Below are 21,277 nucleotides of genomic sequence, written 5' to 3' on the forward strand. Positions count from 1 at the left end.
CTCAATGAAGTTTAATTGGCTCCCTATATTACGCTTGCTTATAGCCATATCTCTCGAATACATATGGTATAATCTTGTAAAAATCTGAACCCAGTCATTAATATCTAATGAAGTAAAGAATGTGATAGAATCCTTTGAGGAAGTTGCAAGTTGATTAGGCAAAGGAGAGGCAGAGGATGTTACTTTGATTTCCATAAGGAATTTGACAGGATGAGACTGCAAACATGGTAAGAGCCCAGGAAATTAGAGGCAGGCACTAATATGGAGAGAAGATTGGCTGACAGACAGAAGTCAAGATGTGGGAATAAAGGAATATTGTGAGCAATTTTGGGCCCTGCATCCAAGGGAAGATGTGATGGCCCTGGAGAGGGTCCAGGAGTGTTTGATATCTCTGGGTCTATGCTCAGTAGAATTCAGAAGGATGAGGGGGGAATGTTATTGAAGCCTACCTGATACTGGAAGGCCTGGTTAAAGTGGACATGAAGAGGATGCTTCCATTCGTAGGAGTATCTAGGATCCGAGGGCACGGCCTTAGAATAAAGGAACGTCCCTTTAAAACTGAGATGAGGATTTCCTTCAGCAAGATGGTGGTTAATCTGTGGGGTTTGTTGCCACAGAGGGCTGTGGAGGTCAGGTCATTGAGTGTATTTAAGGCAGAGATTGGGAAAGGGGTTACGGGTTACTGGAAAAAGCAGGAGAATTAGATTAGGAAAACAAAATCAGCCATGATTTACGGGAAGAGCAAACTCAAGTGGCCCAAATAGCCTAATTCTGCTCCTCCACCTCTAGTCATATGGTAAAGACACCATTTTTTTTAAATTTCTGAAGAAATGTATTTAAATATTGTGGAATTCTTACCTATCTTGTTTATCTTCATTAATAATAATTTCCTTCACTCTGTTTATTTAAGTATTATTTCCTCTCTCTCTCTCTCTCTCTCTCTCTCTCTTCCCCCCCCCCCATCAAGTTTATATTATGCTAATCTGCCTAGTTATTGTGGGTTTAGAAGACACTTAAGAAGTTATTACAGGGGCCAGGAAATATTAGACAAATTAAGGCTGAATTTTTTGAAATCAAGGATGCTTAAGGGACACTTAATTGAGCTCCTTAAAGTTAAGAGGGATATAAATAGATTCAATAGATTCCACAATATTCCCTTTAGCTAAGGTGTCAAAAACCAGGGGTACTTGATTTAAAAATAATTAGTCAAGGGACTTGGGAGTGATGAAGAAAATAAATACCACACAAAGTATTAGAGTTCAGGAGCTCTCTGCCTGAAAGGGTATGATTCTCTTTCCTAAGCTGGAAATGCAAATTATGTTGTTTAAACTTAACATGAACAAGAATTAAAACTATTCCAATACATAGATATTATCAAAAACAAATGAAGACTCTTCTTGAAAAGAAAAATAGTTTTCTACAATGAAAGTAGTCCCCTGCCGAGCATTTCTCTAATTGAAACTTCTCAAAGTAGAGATGTATTATACCTCCTCATCCGTAAAAACTATTTTTTTAAAAAAAGGTGTTTTAAAAACATTGCGGATGCCTAAGTGGATAACCCTCTAAATGGATGCAGGATTTTGAAAGAGCTATTACTCTACACAATTTCAGGCAATTTGTGAATTATGTGCTACCTGCTTACTCTGTTAAATGCAACCAGCTCTTACTACCACAGTTCTATTGTGCCTGCGGCTGGTTCCGGGTGATACCAAGCCTAAGCTGAAAGCAGCTTAGTTGGGAGAGTTGCATGAGCACACCATAAAACATCCTTTTGACTAGTGTGTGCATTTCCACTGGAACCCAAACAAACCATCAAAGATCTGGGTGCTACAGTGGAAGTTCATATTTTCGAAGAAGCCCTGCAGTATTCAGCAGAATGTGTCTCCGTGTTTCTTGCAGTACCGGTCAAACTGGTGGGAGCAAAGAATGTTGAATGGCGAGTTTGGACCACGGCAGGAGGGGTGGGGTATAGGTGACAGTGGAGGCCAGGGGGTGGGGGTGGGTGGCACAGGTACAGACACACTCAGTCCTGAGACACCAGGCAAGGTCACTTAATTCCAGGCAGGTAGTTTATTGATCATTACAGAATGTCTCGCTGGTACTTCTCGTTCTCTGTCCCTCTCTTCCCCTTTTCCCAACCATGATTCCCCTTTCTACTCTCAGTCCACAATAGAGACCCATATCAGAATCAGGTTTATCATCACTCGCATGTCATGAAATTAGTTTTTCTTTTGTGTGACACCAAGTACAGTGCAGTACATCAAAATTACTAGAGTACTATACAAAATCCTTGGGCACTCTTGCTATATACATGGGCCTAAGACTTTTGCACAGTGCTGTATGTTTGCAAGATCGTATTGCAGCTACACCCAAGCCATCGTTGTTTGAAGTGAGAAAGTAGCAAGACTATCGTAAATGAGTGAAGATCTGTCTAACGATCTGACCTCAATGGCTGGGTTTGATGAGGGAACTGTGACTCCGTTAGATACTAATTTGCTGCCCTTCAAGATGGCAGCATTTTTGTATCTACCATTTCCATTCTGCTTGCGGTTAAGACTCTTTGCCCCTTGCACTACTTCACTTCAGTCCAGAGCAGCTGGAACTCATCTTCCAAACCCATCACCTGCCTCTTCCATTAAAAAGCTGAAGATGAAGAATGGTGTTATAAGCATAATAATAAATGTGATCGTAAAAGTCAATAGGCATGTATTATCAACAGGATGGCTTATTTCCAGATGCCTACAAATTCATTCCGTAAGACCATAAGACATAGGAACAGAATCAGGCCATTTGGCCCTTCAAGTCTGTTTTGTTTTTTTATATATAAATATTATTGTTTGTTTTTCATTTTTATTTTTTTAAGTTTCATTATTCTTGGTTAGTAGAATCAAACGCAGCTTTTAGTAGCAACTGTGCAATCTACCCAGCTTTAAATTTTTTTCCTTTGATTTCAGTCACTATAATGCATTTAGCACAATGAGAATGAGGTTCAAGTATTTGCACCTGTGACTATAACAGAAATTTGAATTTAGGATACCACAGCTTCACCGTGACAATCTCAGACTTGTATTTTGACAGCGTGACTTAAAACTCTTATTTAGTCAGTTACTCAGGCTATGGCCAGGAATATTTGACACTCAATCTCGCCAATCTTAGTGAATGTACAGCTCAAGCATTGCTTTGTTTCTACTTATATGAGGGTAATTGAAGACTATAAACCTGTCTTTTTTTTTGTGATTCCTTAGATGACTTCCCAAACGTAGTTATTGAAGGTGTTCTACATGGTACATACTACCCGTACCTTCAAATAAGGTAGAGTGGATTCTACACGAAAGGCATCTCTGAGCATCCAGCCACAAAAGTAACAGTTAGTGGATATGTTTTTATGAGAAACTGTTCGCTCTCAATGTTCTTCCTTGATAGGAAGTATATTTTAAAATTATTATACCATTTAAATTTAACTTTTACATTATTCACTTAATTAACTTATATGAGTATATAGCAAGTTTCAGTGTAAATCATTATAAATGAATGTGTGATGTTTCAACGTAAATTGTGAGTATGGAACTAATTAGTACTATGTGGAAACATTTTTGTGTAATTTTAAAGTAAAATGTACTACTTCATTATTAAGTAGAGAATATTTTTGTTTTATGGCTTAGATGTATTTTCCAGTTTGGGAAGAAAAACTCTAATTAGACAATGTAAGAATGTTTGTTGCATTTAATTATGTGGAAATGAAAGCAATATTTATCACTAAATCACATTACTGTGTAATCTTATTAAATGCAGGGATCTGTTCTGGGATCCCTGTTCTTTGGAATTTTTATAAATGACTTGTATGAGAAGAGAAAGGGTGGGTTAATAAGTTTGCAGATGACCCAAAGGTTGACGGAGTTGTGGTAGTGTGGGGGGTTGTTGTAAATCGCAATGGGACTTAAACAAAATGCAGAGCTGGGCTGAGAAGTGGCAGATAGAGTTCAACCCGGAAAAGTGTAAGTGATTCATTTTCAAAGGTCAAATTTGAAGGCAGAAAACAGAGTTAATTGCAGGACTCTTGGTAGTATGGAGGAACAGGAGGTTCTTGGGGTCCATGATCATAGATTCCCTCAAAGTTGCCACACAAGTTGATAGGGTTATTAAGAAGGTGTATCTGTGTGGACTTTCATCATCTGGGGGATTGAGTTCAAGAATCGCGAGGTATTGTTGCAGCTCTATAAAACCCTAGTTATACCACACTTGGAATATTGTGTTCAATTCAGGTCATCTCATTATATGAAGGATGTGGAAGCTCCAGAGAGGGTGCAGAGGAGATTTACCAGGATGCTGTGTGGAATAGAGGGCATGTCTATTGAAGGTAGGTTGAGCAAGCTGGGGCTTTTCTCCTTGCAGCGAAGGATGATGAGGGATGACTTGATCAAGGTGTACAAGATGATAAGAGGCATAGATCAAGTGGGTAGCCAGAGACTTTTTCCAGGACAGAAATGGCTAATACAAGGCAGGATCATTTTAAGGTGATTGGAGGAAAGTATAGGGGGACGTCAAGGGAGGTTCTTTCAGAGTGTGTGGTGGGTGCGTGGAATTCCCTGCCAGGGATGGTGGTAGAGGATAGATACATTAGGACCATTCAAGAAACTCTTAGATGGCAACATGGATGATAGAAAAAATGGAGGGTAAGTGAGGGAAGGGATAGATTGACCTTAGAGTAGGTTAAAAGGTCAGCATGGCATCATGGACCCAAGGGTCTGTACTTAGCTGAAATGTTCTATGTTCTATGAATTAGTAAAATATTTCTGTTAGAATCCATTGTTATATATAATAAATTTAATCATCACTGAACAACATGAATGATTTGTGTTCCATTAATTTTTTTTGAGTGCGAACTTTGATTAAGTTTGGTCAAGGGCATGCGAATCAGCTCTAGAGACTTAAAAGTTCATTGTTTTCTGTTTCCACTCAGTGGCCACTTTATTAGGTGCACCTGTACAACTTGTTACTTTAAATATCTAATTATGTGGCAGCTGCTCAATGCAGACATGGTCAAGACATCCATTTGCTGTTCAGGCCAAGCATCAGAATAGGGAAGAAATGTCATCTAACTGACCTTGACTGTGTAATGATTGTTGGTGCAGGATGGGGTGGTTTAGTATCTCAGAAACCGCTGATCTCTTGGGATTTTTACAAACAACAGTCTCTAGAGTTTATATAGGATGGTGCAAAAAACAAACAAAGCATCCAGTGAGCAGCAGTTCCGTGGGCGAAATCACCTTGTCAATGAGAGACATTAAAGGAGAATGGCCAGACTGGTTCAAGCTGACACGATGGTGACAGTAACTCAAATAACCACACATTACAGCAGTGGTGTTGAGAAGAACATATCTGAACACACAGTACACTGAAGCTTGAACACACAGGAGCAGAAGGCCATGAACGTAACATGCAGTTGCCACTTTACTAGGTACATGAGGTATCAAATAAAGTGGCCACTGAATGCACATGTCCAATGGCTTGTCACAATCAATACACTTTGCCCTTGTGCTTTTGTAATTTTCCATTAGACTATTTAAATTTAAGAATGTAATTCAACATTTTCATCCTGTATTCAAAACTACTCATGGGCTTGCCACTCCCTTTGTTTCCAAGTCTACAACTCTCAAATCTCTTCATTATTTCCAATTTCCAGCAGTGTGTACTATCTACAGGATGCACTGGAACAACATACCAAGGTTCCTAAGACAGAACCTTCCAGACCCACAACCACTACCATCTAGAAGGACGAGAACAGCAGATGCCTAGGAACACCACCACTTGGAAATCCTCCTTCAAGTCACTCACCATTCTGACTTTGATAGCCATTCCTTCATTGTTGCTGGGTCAAGATCATGGAATTCCCTCCCTAACAGCACTGTGGGTGTACCTACACCTCAGGGACTGCAGCAGTTCAAGAAGGCAGTTCATCACCACCTTCACAAGGACAACTAGGGATGGGCAATAAATGCTGACTTTGCTGGTGATGCCCACATCCTATAAGTGAATAAATTTTTTAAAAATTCCATCCATTTGTCTTTTCTAAATTTTCTTTACTTCGGCGTTGGCAGCTAAACTGAAATGATAATATCATGCAATTTGTGCATTGCCTGCACAAAGTCAAGCAGGTAAGAATTGGTCACTCAACACAACTTCTGTGTTCATCTTTCATTGCTGTATAGTTTACCTACTCTGGTATCAGTGTTCAACAAGGACTGAAGGCACTTCTTCCCTTGGTGCAGAAAAAAAGTACTAACTCACGGTTTTGATCTCTTGTTCCATAGTGTGGTTCTCTGATGCCATGAGCAACATAATCCATGAAAAGCATGGTGGTAAAGCATAAATATTTAATAAAATAGTTTTTTTCTCTACGGTTTGCTTTCCCTGTAATGTTAAATGATTAGACTTACAAATGCATATCTCAGGATCACCATGGTTGTTAGGAATAAACACAGTAACACGGACCATATAAAAAAACTTCAATCCAATCTCACCAGGTAAATTCATAGCAATCTAAAGGCAATCCCTAATTATATTCTTGCATGTAAACCAATGATCCAGTGCTTTCCCAGCGTATATGACAAATAAACTCTTCTTGGGCTTCCAGCCACATACAGGTATCGATGTTAACTGACACTTCAATGATAAACTCTGCCATCTTCATCAGGGATGGTCCCTGGGCATTTCTAGTCAATGATATTTATACCCACATCGTCCGTCCCTCCTGGTTAGCCCTCATCCAATCAGGTTTCCACTGTCCCACCTTGTTCACAATCTTACATGTAGGTAACAGATCACAACTTGCTAATGATGATCAATGTGCAGTATAAATTTGATATGTTTGCCTTCTTTTAATTTTAAATCCAACTGTTAATCACTTTTGCAATTACTTTAATTTCAATGCTTCGCTGAGAACATTTTCCATTCTGAAACATCTTTTTACCAATAAATAATATTTTGAAAAAGCAGGCTTTCTGGAAAGCTTTGGAAAGGTTAAGTAACATTGCACAGAGCATTTAAAAAGCACAGAATATTCCCTCCTTTTTTTTTGGAGATGAGACTACTGATGCCAGAATCTGGTGCAACAAAAAAAATGTGGTGGGGGGGGGGGAGAGGGGAGAAGGAATTGTCAACTCTGTCTTGATGCAGGATTTCAATCCAAACCCCGCTGCTCCACAAATATTGCTCAATCAGAAAGATGGTGAGATGGTGGCGGGCTCAGATGCAGTGTTCTCTCTGGGGGGGGGGGGGGGGGGGAAGCAACCAAAGCTGTTTTTGTCTTTTTTTAAACATCATTTTTACAACTTTAAGACAGTGCTGGACTTTTAAGAACTTTGGGTATTGCAGGTTTACCCCATCAGTGAGCTGCTGGTTGGTGGAAGAGCTGGAACAGCTGGTCTTGGTATGGCTCATGTCGCTGCCTCCTGCAGGAAGATATCGGAGTTGTTGCATGAAGTGTAACGGCGGGTGATTGTCTTGAACGCTTCTCTTGCGATTGTAACACTGATAGGCAAGATGTCACAGACCCATTTCTCTGGTTTGTTGGAGCGGCAGATAGCGGAGGAGCCGTGGCCTCGGTTGTAGCAAGGACCAGGCATCAAGTTGCAGGCTTTCCTGTTGCTGCAGTCCAGGAGAAGAAAGCCAGAGGCGGCATTGCATGGCGTCCATGCTCGACTGGAGGCTAACCGCTCCTGTTGGTGATGCCCTCTAGTGCTCAATCAATGAAATAACAAGGTGGGCTGCGTGCGTATGCGCTTGCACACATTCGTCTGTAGAATGCTGGGAACTGCCTTTTCTTGCCAATGGCACCTATGCACCATCAAATTGCAGGACTTGGGCTATATTTATCATTTTTGCGTGACTGTTAGCTTGTAATCTTGTATGTGCTGTATATGTTTTGCACCTCGCCCCCAAAGTAACTTTGTTTGGCTGTATTCATGTATGGTGGAATGATAATTAAACGTTAACTTGAACTTGAAAAGCCCATTTTGCCCTTTCATGGAAGGTGGCACTCAATACTCTATTCCTGTTGCAGCCAACTGATGAGGACATCCCACTAGCAAAAAGGACACTGATAACGATGCATTGGCTAACACAACATCAGCCCTTGGTTATGTGGATCAAGCCCAGAGAACAACGTCAGTAAAGACTGGATACGACTGATTGCTTTAAGAAGCATTTTAGCCTCTCCCAGCTTTACATCCAGGTAGGTCACTTATCAAGCACCATTAAATTTCTAAGCACTAACATTATAAATGTACCATATCGTCTTTAGCTCAGATATAAAGAGGGAAAATGTTTTGGGATATCACAATAAAAATTTGATCAATGGAAGCAGAAGTGTCCATTGTGCCTTTCATCTGTTACTTCTCAGAGGTACAGTGTGCTTTCCTATTAGTCGTCATCACTGACTTCAACCACAAAAGGTTCTTTGACATCTATCTTGCCACTATTTACTATCACGCAGTCTTGGAGAGGTTGATTATCGCTGTTTGTGTCCTGGAGTTCTATTATATGCACCACAGGCTAGAAACATAATGAGAACAAGTGTTAGTAATAGTGTGGGAGATTTATTAAATTTACATTTCAACAGTTGGGTTTACTGCCAGAATTCTATATGCAACAGCTATGAATCATTTGCTGATCACCAGCAAAGTTCAGCTAGAGGTTACTTTTGCAATCTTGTGCAAAGTAATGAATGTACTGTATATCAGTGGTTTGTATTATAGATGGCACACACTTAATAAGAACAACAGTTCTTATAAATATGTTATCTATGGTTAGACTGTTGTATGGACCAGTTCAGGTGCTTTTTTTAAAGGGTCAGCTAACTTAAGTTTTTTTTAAATAAAAGACATTTTAATTTTTTTTTTAATAGTTTTCATTATTGCCCAATTTTTAAAATTAAAAATACTTAGTTTTCATTAGTACTTTTTTCTCGGACAAGACTATTCTTCAGTATGGGGATTATTTCTACTAATTTGATCAATTATGAAAATAGGATTATTTCAATTCATTAGGTCCTTAGGGATGTGCCAAAATCTACCAGTGGCTCCCTGGATCAGAAACATCTTGTAAACAAGGTTGAAGGTAATCAACTACAACATGAGGGCAAATAATTTGCACAGCTACAGGGAAAGTGGGGGAATAAATTGCTTTTCAGTAGTTGCTATAGGTTTGATGGGCTGAACAATGATCCATGCTATAATCATTCTATGAAAAGTCCATGATGTTCAAAATAGACATATTGAATTATCATAGCACAGATGGTCATTCAGCCCATCAAATCTTTTGCTTTCTCAATATATCCAAAATATATACTGCCTATTGCCCGTTTCTTTCTAATTCAATTTCTCTACAGCGATCTTTACGGAAATAATCATAGTTATTAACAAAAGATTAACACAAAACAATTCTCTAGAGAACCATCTCATTGAAAAGGAAATAGTTACCATTCCAGAAATAACTTTGCCAAACACCACATGTTTTCCATCCAGCCACTTTGGTTTTGTTAATGAAATAAAAAATTGTGAAGCATTCGTATCTGGTCCTGAATTGGCCATGCTAACCCATCCAATTCCATAGTGTTTCAGCTTGAAGTTCTCATCCGGAAACACCTTTCCATAAATGCTCATTCCTGGAACGTGAAAGAGATGGGTGCTTAGTGCAGGGGCTAATGTACATTAACCTACCTCTGCTTTAAGGCAGATATAGAAACGGTTATTAGGACATCTTTCGAACCACAAGTGCTAAATTTATAGATTATCACCAGATAAATCAAACAAAATGTTAAGCAGATACAGTAGCTGAAATAGATGAAGGAAATTAAAAAAAAAAGAACCAGGATAGATTAAGAATACTGCTATTGATTTCACTAAAGCACTGGTTGTTCTTGAAGTCCCATAAAGGTACAACTTTAATCATGAAATTCTAGAAACAGTACTGCAATGTGGAAGGTTAATTCTTGAAATATGTGAATTCTATGTTTGGGGGAGTCTGAAAATTTTGAAAATCCCCACATTCATTCTGCCTACTTTTCCAGGTTGAAGAAAAAGTAGGTGACATCTGCTTTCCTTGGGACCTCCATAGTGCAGTATATGGAGCATATTGTGAGATGGAGCACAGATCAATGACAACAAACTGTCATGATCCTGCGTTAATGAAGCTTACCTTGGCATTCACGGGCAAAGCAATTTAGGCCCATAAGGACACATCTCAAGAAGAATTTCTTGGTGAAGCCTCACCTGTGTAGACACAAGCCTAGCTATAAGCATGGGTCCCTGTAAATTCTTGGTTTTGAGCTTTCAAATGTCTTATGGGTCTTCTGTGCATACAGTCCATCTCCATGCCATGGATCAAAAGTGTGATGTGCCCCGTAAATCCCCATGGAATAAAGATTTGATTGTCAAAAAAAAATCAGTTGAAGATGGCAGGAAGACTCAGTTTTATGTGAGCAGTGTGTTGAATAAGCAGCAAGGCCACAGGGAATTATGGCTCACCCGACAAATATAGCAGTTTGTGTGCTCTCCCTTTAAAAATCAGTTTGAGGAGCACAGATACAGTAAAAAAAAAGTTGGTTGTTCAGTGAGGCTGAAAATCATTGAAGGGATGATTTTTGAGTATTTCATCACCTTGGGGACATTTACACTGGAGAGATATTTCTAGTGCTAAAGAGAATCCTATTGAAAAATGAGCGATTGAATTTCCATCCAGTGACTAAGTGGCCCTGAAATAGGAAAAGTCTGTTTTGAACAGCATAGCACCATTTTGCTTTGGCACCATGAGAAAGAATTTCTGCAATGTTATGTCTTTAATTCTAAAAATTACTAGAATAATTCAAACAAAAAAGTTATCAAAAATGACAACTATAATCAGCTGTCTTACCATGAAGCTTATCGTAAAGCATTACCCCCACAACCAAAGAGGAGACAAACTGAAAACAATTAGCATCTTTTCCTGTGAAGTACTAATAATTGAAGAGTTACCTCCACTCCCATCTCCTGAAGTAAAATCTCCGCCCTGTATTAAGAAATCCTTGATGACACGGTGAAATCTGCTGCCTTTATAACCATAACCTTTCTGCAAAAATAAAGCATGAAATTACTGTCGACTCCTTTAAGCAGTTTTCTAAATTCAGGTCTTACGCGAGTACATTTAAGGGAGTTTGAACATTTTGGGCGAGGAGTTCCCAACTGTGGTCCACAGACCCCTCGGTCAATGGTAGGGGACAATAGTATAAAAAAGGTGGTGAACCTCTGATTTAGAGTGTCCAAAATCTTAAATAAAAGCTTAAATATATGAATATACTGTATAATACAAGAATAAAAAAAAGGCATTCTTTGTATTTACTGCTTACTATGTACAGTATACTTTTTCTTTACAATTACAATTCCATGGAAATTTAATACATATAGCTAAATGCAATCAGTTGCCAATTGTCAGAAGAATATAATGAACAAATACAAAACCATTATCTGAATTTCTCCCTGCCAGAAAATAACATGGAACCTGAAGTCAAGAATTACATTTGGGGAGATAAAGAAAAAGACACTTTTTTAAAAAAAATACCTGGATTATGTTTCCCTGAGTGATCAGTCCCATGTGTTCTTTCAAGTAGATATGAAATGTCTCATGGCATAACTCCAAGATGATCAGAGAAATTGTCTCAAATTTCTGGCCAGCGCCATGCTTCAGTGAGCATCAGGAAGGATGGATCATCCAGTCATTCGTCTCCTTGCTGTTAGCAAGGTTTTGCTACATGCAAATTAAGCCCAGTATTTCTCTGCATTAAAATGGGTTCAAATGATAGGTGGTGTGTCGAAGTGCACTAGGCAAGGGAGTGTAAGACAGTGCAGTACTAACAGCATGAATGAGAAGATTGGTAGCTTTGATTGGCTGCTTGTTTGTAGGATTATCTGCCGAGCCTGGAGGTTAGGCTGCAAGGGTTTTGTCCCCAGTCAAGCTGACATATCGATGTGAAATGTGCACTGATGTCGCCTCGCCTGGTAACGAAACACTTGCAACCGAACCTCCAGGTTCTACAAACAACGGTACAAACATTAACAACCACCTCTGGAATGTTACTAACCTTAAACATATAAAAATTAAATTGCACTTCTATGAAAATAGCTGGTGTGCTGAAGCTGGTAAAATATGCAAAGTCTTTAATCTTCCTTCTGTATTACATGCTTTTCTAAAACAGACACAAACAAATCTTCAATTACTGCAAATTGTACCAAATGAACCATGTGATATCCAGGTTAGAGCCAGGGATTTGATTTATAGCATATGTGGCAAATTCTAAATAATTGCATTAATAACACAAGTGTAACAGAACTTCTTGGCAATTGACACAAATTTATCAGTTCTAGGTGTTAAACAAAGTTTTTTTTTGTATGTTCCTGAAAACATGCGCAGACAGTCAGGTTGAAAAGAGATGAAAAATGGAATATATAAACATGGGGAAGTTTCAAGTATATTAGTTAGCACATCATTTAACAAGTCCTGAGGTAAAAAAAAATCACAATAAAATGTTACTTCCTCATAATGGAAGTTATGTTATGAAGTGGAACAGAATGGAAGAATATTAATCAGTGTGTTAGGACACAAATTTTCTCAATTTCTTACAGTTTCATCGGCAGTCTCAGTTATGTCATTACGGGATTAACGGTGAGAAGGCTTGGTATGTTATCACAGAGAGGGAATGAGGAACAACAGAAGGGATAAACATCCCAATCACCCCACCGTATTTTCTTGTGCATTGTTGTAACATGGGAGCACCCTGTTCTCAGGTGGAATTTTATGTTCTATGAGAAATACATCAAAATCAGTACATACAGTTCAAATAATGAAAAAATATTACAGAAGCACAAAGCAATAATTTACTGCAACCTACATCCTCTTTTAGAAATCTAAAGCTAGGTTAGTTTAATTGCAACCCTCTATAACACTTTAGGCTTCAGTTTGAAATCAACTGTGATACTCCTGATTATTTCCTAATATTTCAGGGTGTCCATGGGATCACCTCAGGGTCCTAGATGCAACTCCCATGTTGGGCCAGAACTGCCCAGAGCCTTGCTGTCACCCCGCCCCCCTCCCTCCCACACACACAGCCACCCACCCACTTGGCCTGCAGCTGCTCTGACATTTTGTGGCCACAGTCCTCTTGACCTTCCGACTTAATTTCAGCAACCACATTGCAAAAACGCAGATGCCTGTAAGTGTTGAGTTAGTGTCTTAGACAGACACGAAGCAATGCATCCTTAGACTCTGTTCAGGATGGGAAACAGTTGAGAAATCACTTTTAAAAATAATTTAACTTCTGCTGATTAAATAAAAGACTAATATCCAATCAAATATAGACAACTGAAGCAAAAAAAAACAAACTTACCATCTTAATTAGCATTCCACTATGGCTGATCCAAATATGAGGGGTTAAATATGAAATCAGTCCAGCTCCTTAACTCAGCAATTTACAGAATATTCCTGAACTCAATGGCAAGTCTCAAGGGCAAAGCAAGGGGACAGAAATTCCCACTACCAGTGCTGTACCATGGAAGTGTGCAACAAGGTAGTATAAATACTGATTCTCACCTACTGGCTAGCCATCAATTTGCCCTAAGCCCAATGATTTTACCACACCTTCCACAATATAACAGTACAAGAAGACGTACTTAAGAAAGTTTCCTGTTAACCAAATAACTTTTGAATTATATTTACGATAGTCAACAAACTTTACAACATTAAAGTTATCTTCATTTATTGCCCACCCTACACTAATAAAATCAAATCCATTGGCATTTTAAGAAGCATCATATTTTATACACAAAATCATGAAATATTACCAAGGCCAAAACAAACCAGAAGTGAAGACTATCAGAGAATACAATGCACGAAGTAGGAAAAGTGACAAATATTACAGAAATAACTTGTAGTTTGTTTAATAAATTATGGTTATGATTTAACATAGCATTCTCTTACCTGTCCTGTTGCTAGAGTGATAAAGTTTTCCACAGTCTTTGGAACAACTTTACCAAATAAACCAATGACAATCCTTCCCATATCCTTGCCACCAACTTGAATATCGAAGAATACCTAAAAATCATACAAAATCTTCATCAGTCTTACATTATAAATGAATATGGCCTGAATTACAATATTTCAATTGCATGAGGTTTCGATCAAAAGCTATTTTGCTTGAAGTAATACATGTTAAATCATTTTAAATATACTGGCACAAATTACTTTATATAGGTATCCATAACAATTAAAAACCAAGATTTTTACAAAACAGATATATCAAAATCTATGGTTTGTGATAATCTCTTTCTACTATAGAGGTCAGGAAAACAGTGGGAGATACACCTTATGAATTTTTCTTACTTCAAAGAAAACCCAGGTCAATGGTACCTTTAAATCTCACTTTATAAAAGAAAATACCAGGTTAGGGAGCAGGAGGCAAGTCATGGATTATCCTTCCATTAAAGCAAAGGAATTTCATCCCAGTCCACTTTCTATGTAACTCCTTGTTTCAAATACTTTTGGTTGTACTCATATCTTTGATTAGTCAGCGTTTTAATCTACTGTTGTGCTTTACTAATTTTCTGCTGAACATCCTTGTTGATTAATCATTTAAGTGCTGGGAAGTCCTGTGGATTACAATAAAGTTTGAGACTGGAATATCAAAATTCCAAATGAATCATTAATCGAATAGCTAGAAGTTCTTTTTCCCACAGATTTCAATGATACGGGCAGATGCATTAGATCATAAATGATATTCAATGCTTTCTCCCTGGTCTGTTGATAACCTTTCCAGCTTCCTTCAACAACCTCTTCGTTGTATGACCATGAATATATCATAACAAATTAACTCTGTGCTGTTGACCCCGAGTTACTTTTCTAAATTATTACTTTTGATGTCTGCTATGCTCAATCTCTAAAACCACTCTTTCCTCCCTCCCCAGTACTGTATCATTCACTCCTTCCTTCCCCACTCATTCAACTAGCCTCATGCTAAATCAAACTCAGGATCTTCTGCCACCTCTCCCAAATGCCATCAGTTTCCAACTTCATTCCTGTGTCAGTAGTAATTTCAAAACGTTGTTAAACTCTGTCCTTTACTTTTCCTTCACCCACCACGTCACTCCTGAGTAGATTCCGATTTAAAGCAAATGGAAAAAATGATAGCGCATACATCAATGCACAAAATCATTGACAACAATTTGGTTTAGATGGTTGCATGGGACTCCCATCTCCCCCATTACTGTGGCAGAGTGCCAGAGAAAGCGTGGACAGCGGCTGTACCATTTCTCTAGCATCTCTCCTACACTTCTGTCAAGTTTACTACAGAAAATTTTAAACATCAACTTCCGAAAACCTGCAATAAACTGCCTTCAAGTATAAAAGCATATATGGATCCTGTGTAACTGAAGCCAAGCCAAGCAAAGCCTATGATGAACAGCTTTCAAAAGAATTTTCTGATGCAATCTTTACTCTGTATTAACATGCTAATCAAATACAAAAAGGTAGATTATTTTAAGAAATATTTCATTGTAATTTTCTAGCAGTGGTAGTAAAGTAAGTCAGCATATTCCTGTCTGAGTTAAATAATGAATTGGAACACGTTATAGAACTCCAAACAAGAGAAAATCTGCAGATGCTGGAAATCCAAAGCAACACACACAAAATGCTAGAGGAACTCAGTGTGCCAGGCAGCATCTGTGGAAAACAGTAGCAGTCGACATTTCGGGCCGAGACTCCTCTGAATCATCGACTGTTTACTCTTTTCCACAAATACTGCCTGGCCTGTTGAGTTACTCAGGATTTCGTGTGTACTGCCATGTTACGGAGCTCATTGTTACTGCTCTCTGAAGCAAAATATAGATTCAAAAGATAGGAACCTTGGACCACATTCCAGGATTCAATAAAAAGTAAGCATAGCTGAAAAATCTGGCTCTTCATGAGAGGATCATAAAACATGTGATTTTCATTTTATATATTAGTGTGCTTGATTCACCAAATCATATTTGGTAAGACATTTTTTATGCCAGAGATTTGCAATGTAGCAAACATTTTCAATATATACCTGATTGCTGTTTTGGTGATTTCTCAACATCTACACATGGCAAACAGGCTTCCACAGTGCCCATGAAGCTTTATTTTAAGGGATCTCACTGGGCAGGGCACACCATGAACCCTTTTCACATAAATCCAATTTACCCACCCATTTTCCCTGAGGTTATTCAACCATTGACCATCCATTACAAAGTCCTCACCACCATCAAATTAACACACAATCTAATGTAACAAACTTCTGCTAGCACCTGATACAGTACTGTGCAAAAATCTTAAGGGTGTGTGTGTGTGTGTGTATACATATATATATATAGTGTATGTGTGTATATATGTATATATATATATATATAGTGTGTGTGTGTATATATATATATGTATGTATATATAACTTTTGCACAGTACTGTACTTGTCAATGTGGAGTGGCGAATGAGTTTGTTGATCTGGTGGGAGTAAAGGATGTTCGGAATAATGAGGGTGGCGCACCGCTGGAAGGATGTGGGATAGGTAGCAGAGGAGGTGTTCTGTGGGGGGGGGGGGATGGGGGGGTGCAGGTGCAGACACACCCAGCCCAGAGACATCAAGCAGGGTCATTTTATTCCAAAATGTCTCCCTGGGGCTTCTTACTCCCTTCCCCTTTTCCCAACTGTAATTCCCCTCTCAATGCCTCCTTCCCACACCAGGCTCTGAGACAGCAGGCAAGGCCATTTGATTCTGAACAACTGGTTTATTGATCATTACAGAATGTCTCTCTGGCGCTTCCTGCTCCCTCGCCTCTGCCTTCCTTTTTACCCAACCGTGATTCCCCTCTCCCTGCCCCCTTCCCACTCTCAGTCCACAATAGCGACCTGTATCAGAATCAGGTTTATCATCACTCACATATGTCATTGAAATTTGTTTTTTTTTGTGTGTGTGCGCGGCAGCAGTGCAGTGCAATACGGAAAGTTACTACAGTACTTGCAAAAGTTAGCTACTTATGTGCCCAAGACTTTTGCACAGTACTGTAGATCGGGTCCAACCAGCAAACTTCACGTCTAACTACTTGCCTATTTCTCCAATTTGCTTCTCATTGCCAATATCACCATCCAATTTATGAGATCCATGCTCCAACTTCTGACCACAATAACTAATTCGACCAGTGACTCCCACAAGTTCTGATGCAGGATCTCGGCCGGAAACATAACGATCTGTTTCCCTACGCAGACCCTGTTTGGCCCAGTGAGATCCTTCAGCAACTTTTTGCTCCGGATTCCAATATCTGCAATAACCGCATATTGCAATTAAGATTTTACTCAATTTATGGAAAAATAAAATGCAAATTTTAGAAAAATTCTGAAATTAACTAAAGAAATTGCACCTTGTACCAATCAATTTTAGTTTATCAAGACCAAAAGGTTTGCTCAAAGCCGTAATAAGTCATCCCAAAGCACCAATAAAACAAGACACCAGTTTAGGTGACTGGAAGGTGAACAACCAAAACCATCTACAGGTTTTGTTTTAAAAATCTCTTAAAAGAAGTAAAAAACGTAGCACCTGGGCCAGAGGTCTGGAGCTTGGGCCTTTGGCAATTTACGTCCCGGTCCCAAATGAAAATTAAAACTCAGCATTTTATTATGTTCACTTTTTTACATAAAATATAATGCATATTTAGCTGAAGTTAACATAAATTAGCTCATCATGCTATTAACACTTGCCAGGCTGTAAAAGTTGAACAGTGTATCACTGACGGCTACTTGGTTTTCCTTTTTTCTTTTCTAACCACACCGTTATAGCAGATCTATCTTTCAGTTTTACAAGTTAAATAAACTACGTCCCAGTACCACCCAAACTCAACTCGTGCCTCTCAGTACGATGTAAAGTCGAATCACCATGGTATACCGATGCTGATTGGAGGACTTTTGCAGGGCTAGTGTTTCATAGGACAGATCAGCCGTCAATCTGACCAGCAGTCAGTGGGCACAGTGAGAGACCCTACCCTCTTCGTGCCTATGCCGCGTTGGGCCATTCGCTCACCAACACGATTTACACCCACCTTGGCTGTTACCTTCGGACCTCGCTTCGTCGCTGTTAAGCCTCTGCTTCTATCCAGAAGAAACAGAGCGAAGAAAAGCAAAACCAACTGCGATTTCATCCTGTTGGAAATAAACTTTAGCCTGGCTCTCACATCGGCGCTGACCAACACACGCAGGGAACGTGGCTCCACCTCCGGCTGGGAGAAGCCAACCGCGGCAGCGACGTGGAAAAGAGCGTCCTGCTCTTTCCGGGACTGCCCGGTACAGTGAGCGGAAAAAAATCCACCTTCAAATCACGCACCTATTTATTTTTTCCCCAATATCCGTACTTTCTCCTTCAAACACCACAAATAGAGGAAAGTTCAACGTATTTCCCTGCTTTAGCTGTTTCTCTTTTTCCAAGGAATCCACCGATCTTATGTGGAAGTGTTCTTTTATCACGGAACAATTTGACGGTAATAATATTGCACCCAGTTTGCTAATTACAAACTAAATTATCACCACTGACACAATAGAAAAAAATGTTATTGCAACTTCGCTTTATAATGACCATATAATATGATAGTGGAAGATGTTATATGAAATCAGCACGGAAGACGTCAGTCCGCTGGGCCAAAGATCACTTCACACGGTACTGTAGGGGCTGCCCAGGGCCGTCATCAACTTCCTGAATGCGTAGGCATTGTATTCAGATGTATTCAGAGAATCCGCTAGCACTTTTTTTTTGTTTTGAAAGAGGAGGTCGAACCAAAAATCCTAATCACAGAAATCTTGAGTGTAGAAATTAAACGGAAGTGTAATTTGAAACTCCAAACTGACATATACTGTACGTACGTGACTGTGTTCATGCTCTCGGTTACAGTCTTCTACAACAATTCAGTACAGTTAAATTCGTTTTAGATGTTTTTTTTTATATCGTTCCTGGCACCCTTACGTACTTGGGTAGTAAATTGTCATTTCGGGCAATTGAAACGTAATCGTCAATAATAACTTGAATTTACGGGTCTTGACGATAGTAAAAGGCCCCACGAAAATAACTGATTCATTTTAAACAAAAGGCACACTGAATAAATCATAGACCTTATATCATTCAAGTTCTCAGCTGCCTTTCCAAGTCATTTGGAACATCCACGTGCCGTATAATATTCAGATCTTTTTTAGAAATATACTGCTATATAGAAATTTAAATTCAATGCAATTGTTGAAATGCCTTATTGGAAGTACTGGGAGCAACAAATCGCTGGCAATTACTTTATAGTTTTGTATTCTAAATGTTTGATTATTAGAATTTCCATGGGCATTCCCAGAACTACAGCCATATCTTCCCTTCACCGAGAATATCGGCCGACCTACTGCCGAAGTTGCCGAGGGAAATCAGAAGAATTTTAGCGAGCACTTTCCTTGGGGGATAAAACATACATCATTGTATCGGAATTTTAATGAGTATTAATGATACCAGGTGAAGATAATAGGTAATAGGTAGCAGGTAACGACGCGTATTTTGAGGAAATAAGGTACAGATTAATAATCTATTAATGAATATGATATTCAGAAAATTATGTTGAAAATGTACGTGTATTGTATGCTGTAAATTTTTATTAAATGTGAAATAAAATACTTGTCACTTTTCTTTGCCAACGCCACTTTTATGGAGTTCTGTTTATTTTACATACATATGCCGTTACAGATCACCCTTCCTCCAGCCTTTCGGGTTCTTTTAGCGAACTTGCGTTCTGGTGCGTAAAACAGAAGTGTTGATGCATAATTAGATACAAACCTATGAGTATTAGGTATTAATGAACAGTTCTAACCAATCAGTTTATGACATTAATCTACCGATGCAGGTATGTTGACTACTGGCATTTTTATTTGAAATAAAAGAGATTGTAAAATGCAATATAGTTATTGAGAGTGTTTGTGACGCAATGTGATGAAAGCACTTTTTAAACTATTCTATCAGTATTTTTTGCGCTTTGCTTTGGTCCACTTGTAGATCATATTTAGTTATGTCATCAAACCACAAAATCATTTCCGACGGACTGAAAACTTCCCAATTTCACTATAGTGATCAAATGCAAATAAAAGTGACCTCAGCTATCTGGGCAAGTATAAAAGTCCCAAAGTACAATACTTCCCAAATGCACGTGGGCATGCAGATACACATAATCGATTTTCAAACGCTTATCTTTTTTCTGTGAAAAACTTTATAACCCTTTTATATTTTTTATAGATTAAAATAAATTTCAAATCTATTTATCCATGTCCTTCCCTTTCTTTATTTCTGTAAGATCGCATTCCAGATAAGCTAGGAATTTTTAGATGATCCCACTCATATGATGGAATTTCAGTTAAGGAGTATAGAAGCCATGGGAAAACGGCATTAATACTACTTGGTGATGGTTCAGTGGTGGGGGGGGGACTGCGTAAGATTCTGTTGTTAAGTCCTTGTTTTTTTGTACGACACCAACACAGTTTTTTACAGAAGAAAGATTAAATATGATGTCTATCTGTTTCTACTTATTTTGTGTAACTTTATTGACTTTATTGGTTGCTGGTGTGGAGCCGATGAACATGATGACGGAAACCTCCTAGTTCTTTCTAGTTTTCCAGGAGATTACAAAATGAAACATGTCAGCTGTTTTAATTATTTGAAAATCACTTTGCATTTATCTGTTTTAAATATAACATTATTAATTGTATATGTTACTCTTTGACCCAATCAAATACTTTGACACAATCAAATACTTTGACAATTTTGTTCCAAAGTTTTTTATCTGCTTTCAGCTGTAAAAGAGCAATAAAACTGCAAATTCTTGAAATCTAAAATAAAATCATAAAATGCTGGAGATTCTCAACAGGTCAGGCAGTATCTGTGGAGGGAGAAATAGGGTTAACACTTCAGATCAATGGCCTCTCTGTTAGTGATTTACCTGAATCATAACTCCATTTCTCTTCCAATTCTGGTTTGAAACCATTTCCGTATTTGCTGGATTTATGTTGGTATTGATTTAAAAGAATATACATTCATATAATGTAGCAAAAGTACTAGGCCCAATAATGAGCTTTGGAAGCCATATCCTGTTGACATGAATCTTTTTTTTAAATGCCAGCCAGTCCATGCCCAAGATTTACACAGTATTCTCATAGTTTTCAGCTTTGTAAAATG

At 38.5% G+C, this 21,277-nt stretch overlaps 2 protein-coding genes across 3 annotated transcripts in view; one reads left to right on the top strand and one right to left on the bottom strand.

Moving 5' to 3' along the window:
* The window catches only part of LOC140211589 (sorting nexin-24-like), a 163,940-nt gene extending 157,870 nt beyond the window's left edge, over positions 1 to 6,070 (top strand). The window contains exons 7-8 of one of the 2 annotated variants that reach the window (XM_072281469.1): positions 3,246 to 3,312; positions 5,684 to 6,070. In XM_072281469.1, coding sequence (XP_072137570.1) covers positions 3,246 to 3,312; positions 5,684 to 5,771 — 155 coding nt within the window. In that variant the 3' untranslated portion in view covers positions 5,772 to 6,070. Of the gene's footprint in view, positions 1 to 3,245; positions 4,859 to 5,683 lie in introns of those variants that run through there. The other variant, XM_072281470.1, reaches the window with a different exon arrangement.
* A 788-nt stretch (positions 6,071 to 6,858) lies between these two features.
* LOC140211354 (peptidyl-prolyl cis-trans isomerase C-like) lies at positions 6,859 to 18,959 on the bottom strand. The gene is given in 8 exon segments (XM_072281030.1): positions 6,859 to 8,553; positions 9,480 to 9,664; positions 11,013 to 11,106; positions 14,008 to 14,121; positions 18,132 to 18,287; positions 18,289 to 18,390; positions 18,392 to 18,412; positions 18,942 to 18,959. Coding segments are annotated over 8 exon segments (822 nt in total). The 3' UTR covers positions 6,859 to 8,421.
* Between the last annotated feature and the right edge of the window lie 2,318 nt (positions 18,960 to 21,277).

Source organism: Mobula birostris, chromosome 17 (assembly GCF_030028105.1).
Source record: "Mobula birostris isolate sMobBir1 chromosome 17, sMobBir1.hap1, whole genome shotgun sequence".
Taxonomy (NCBI): Eukaryota; Metazoa; Chordata; class Chondrichthyes; order Myliobatiformes; family Myliobatidae; genus Mobula; species Mobula birostris.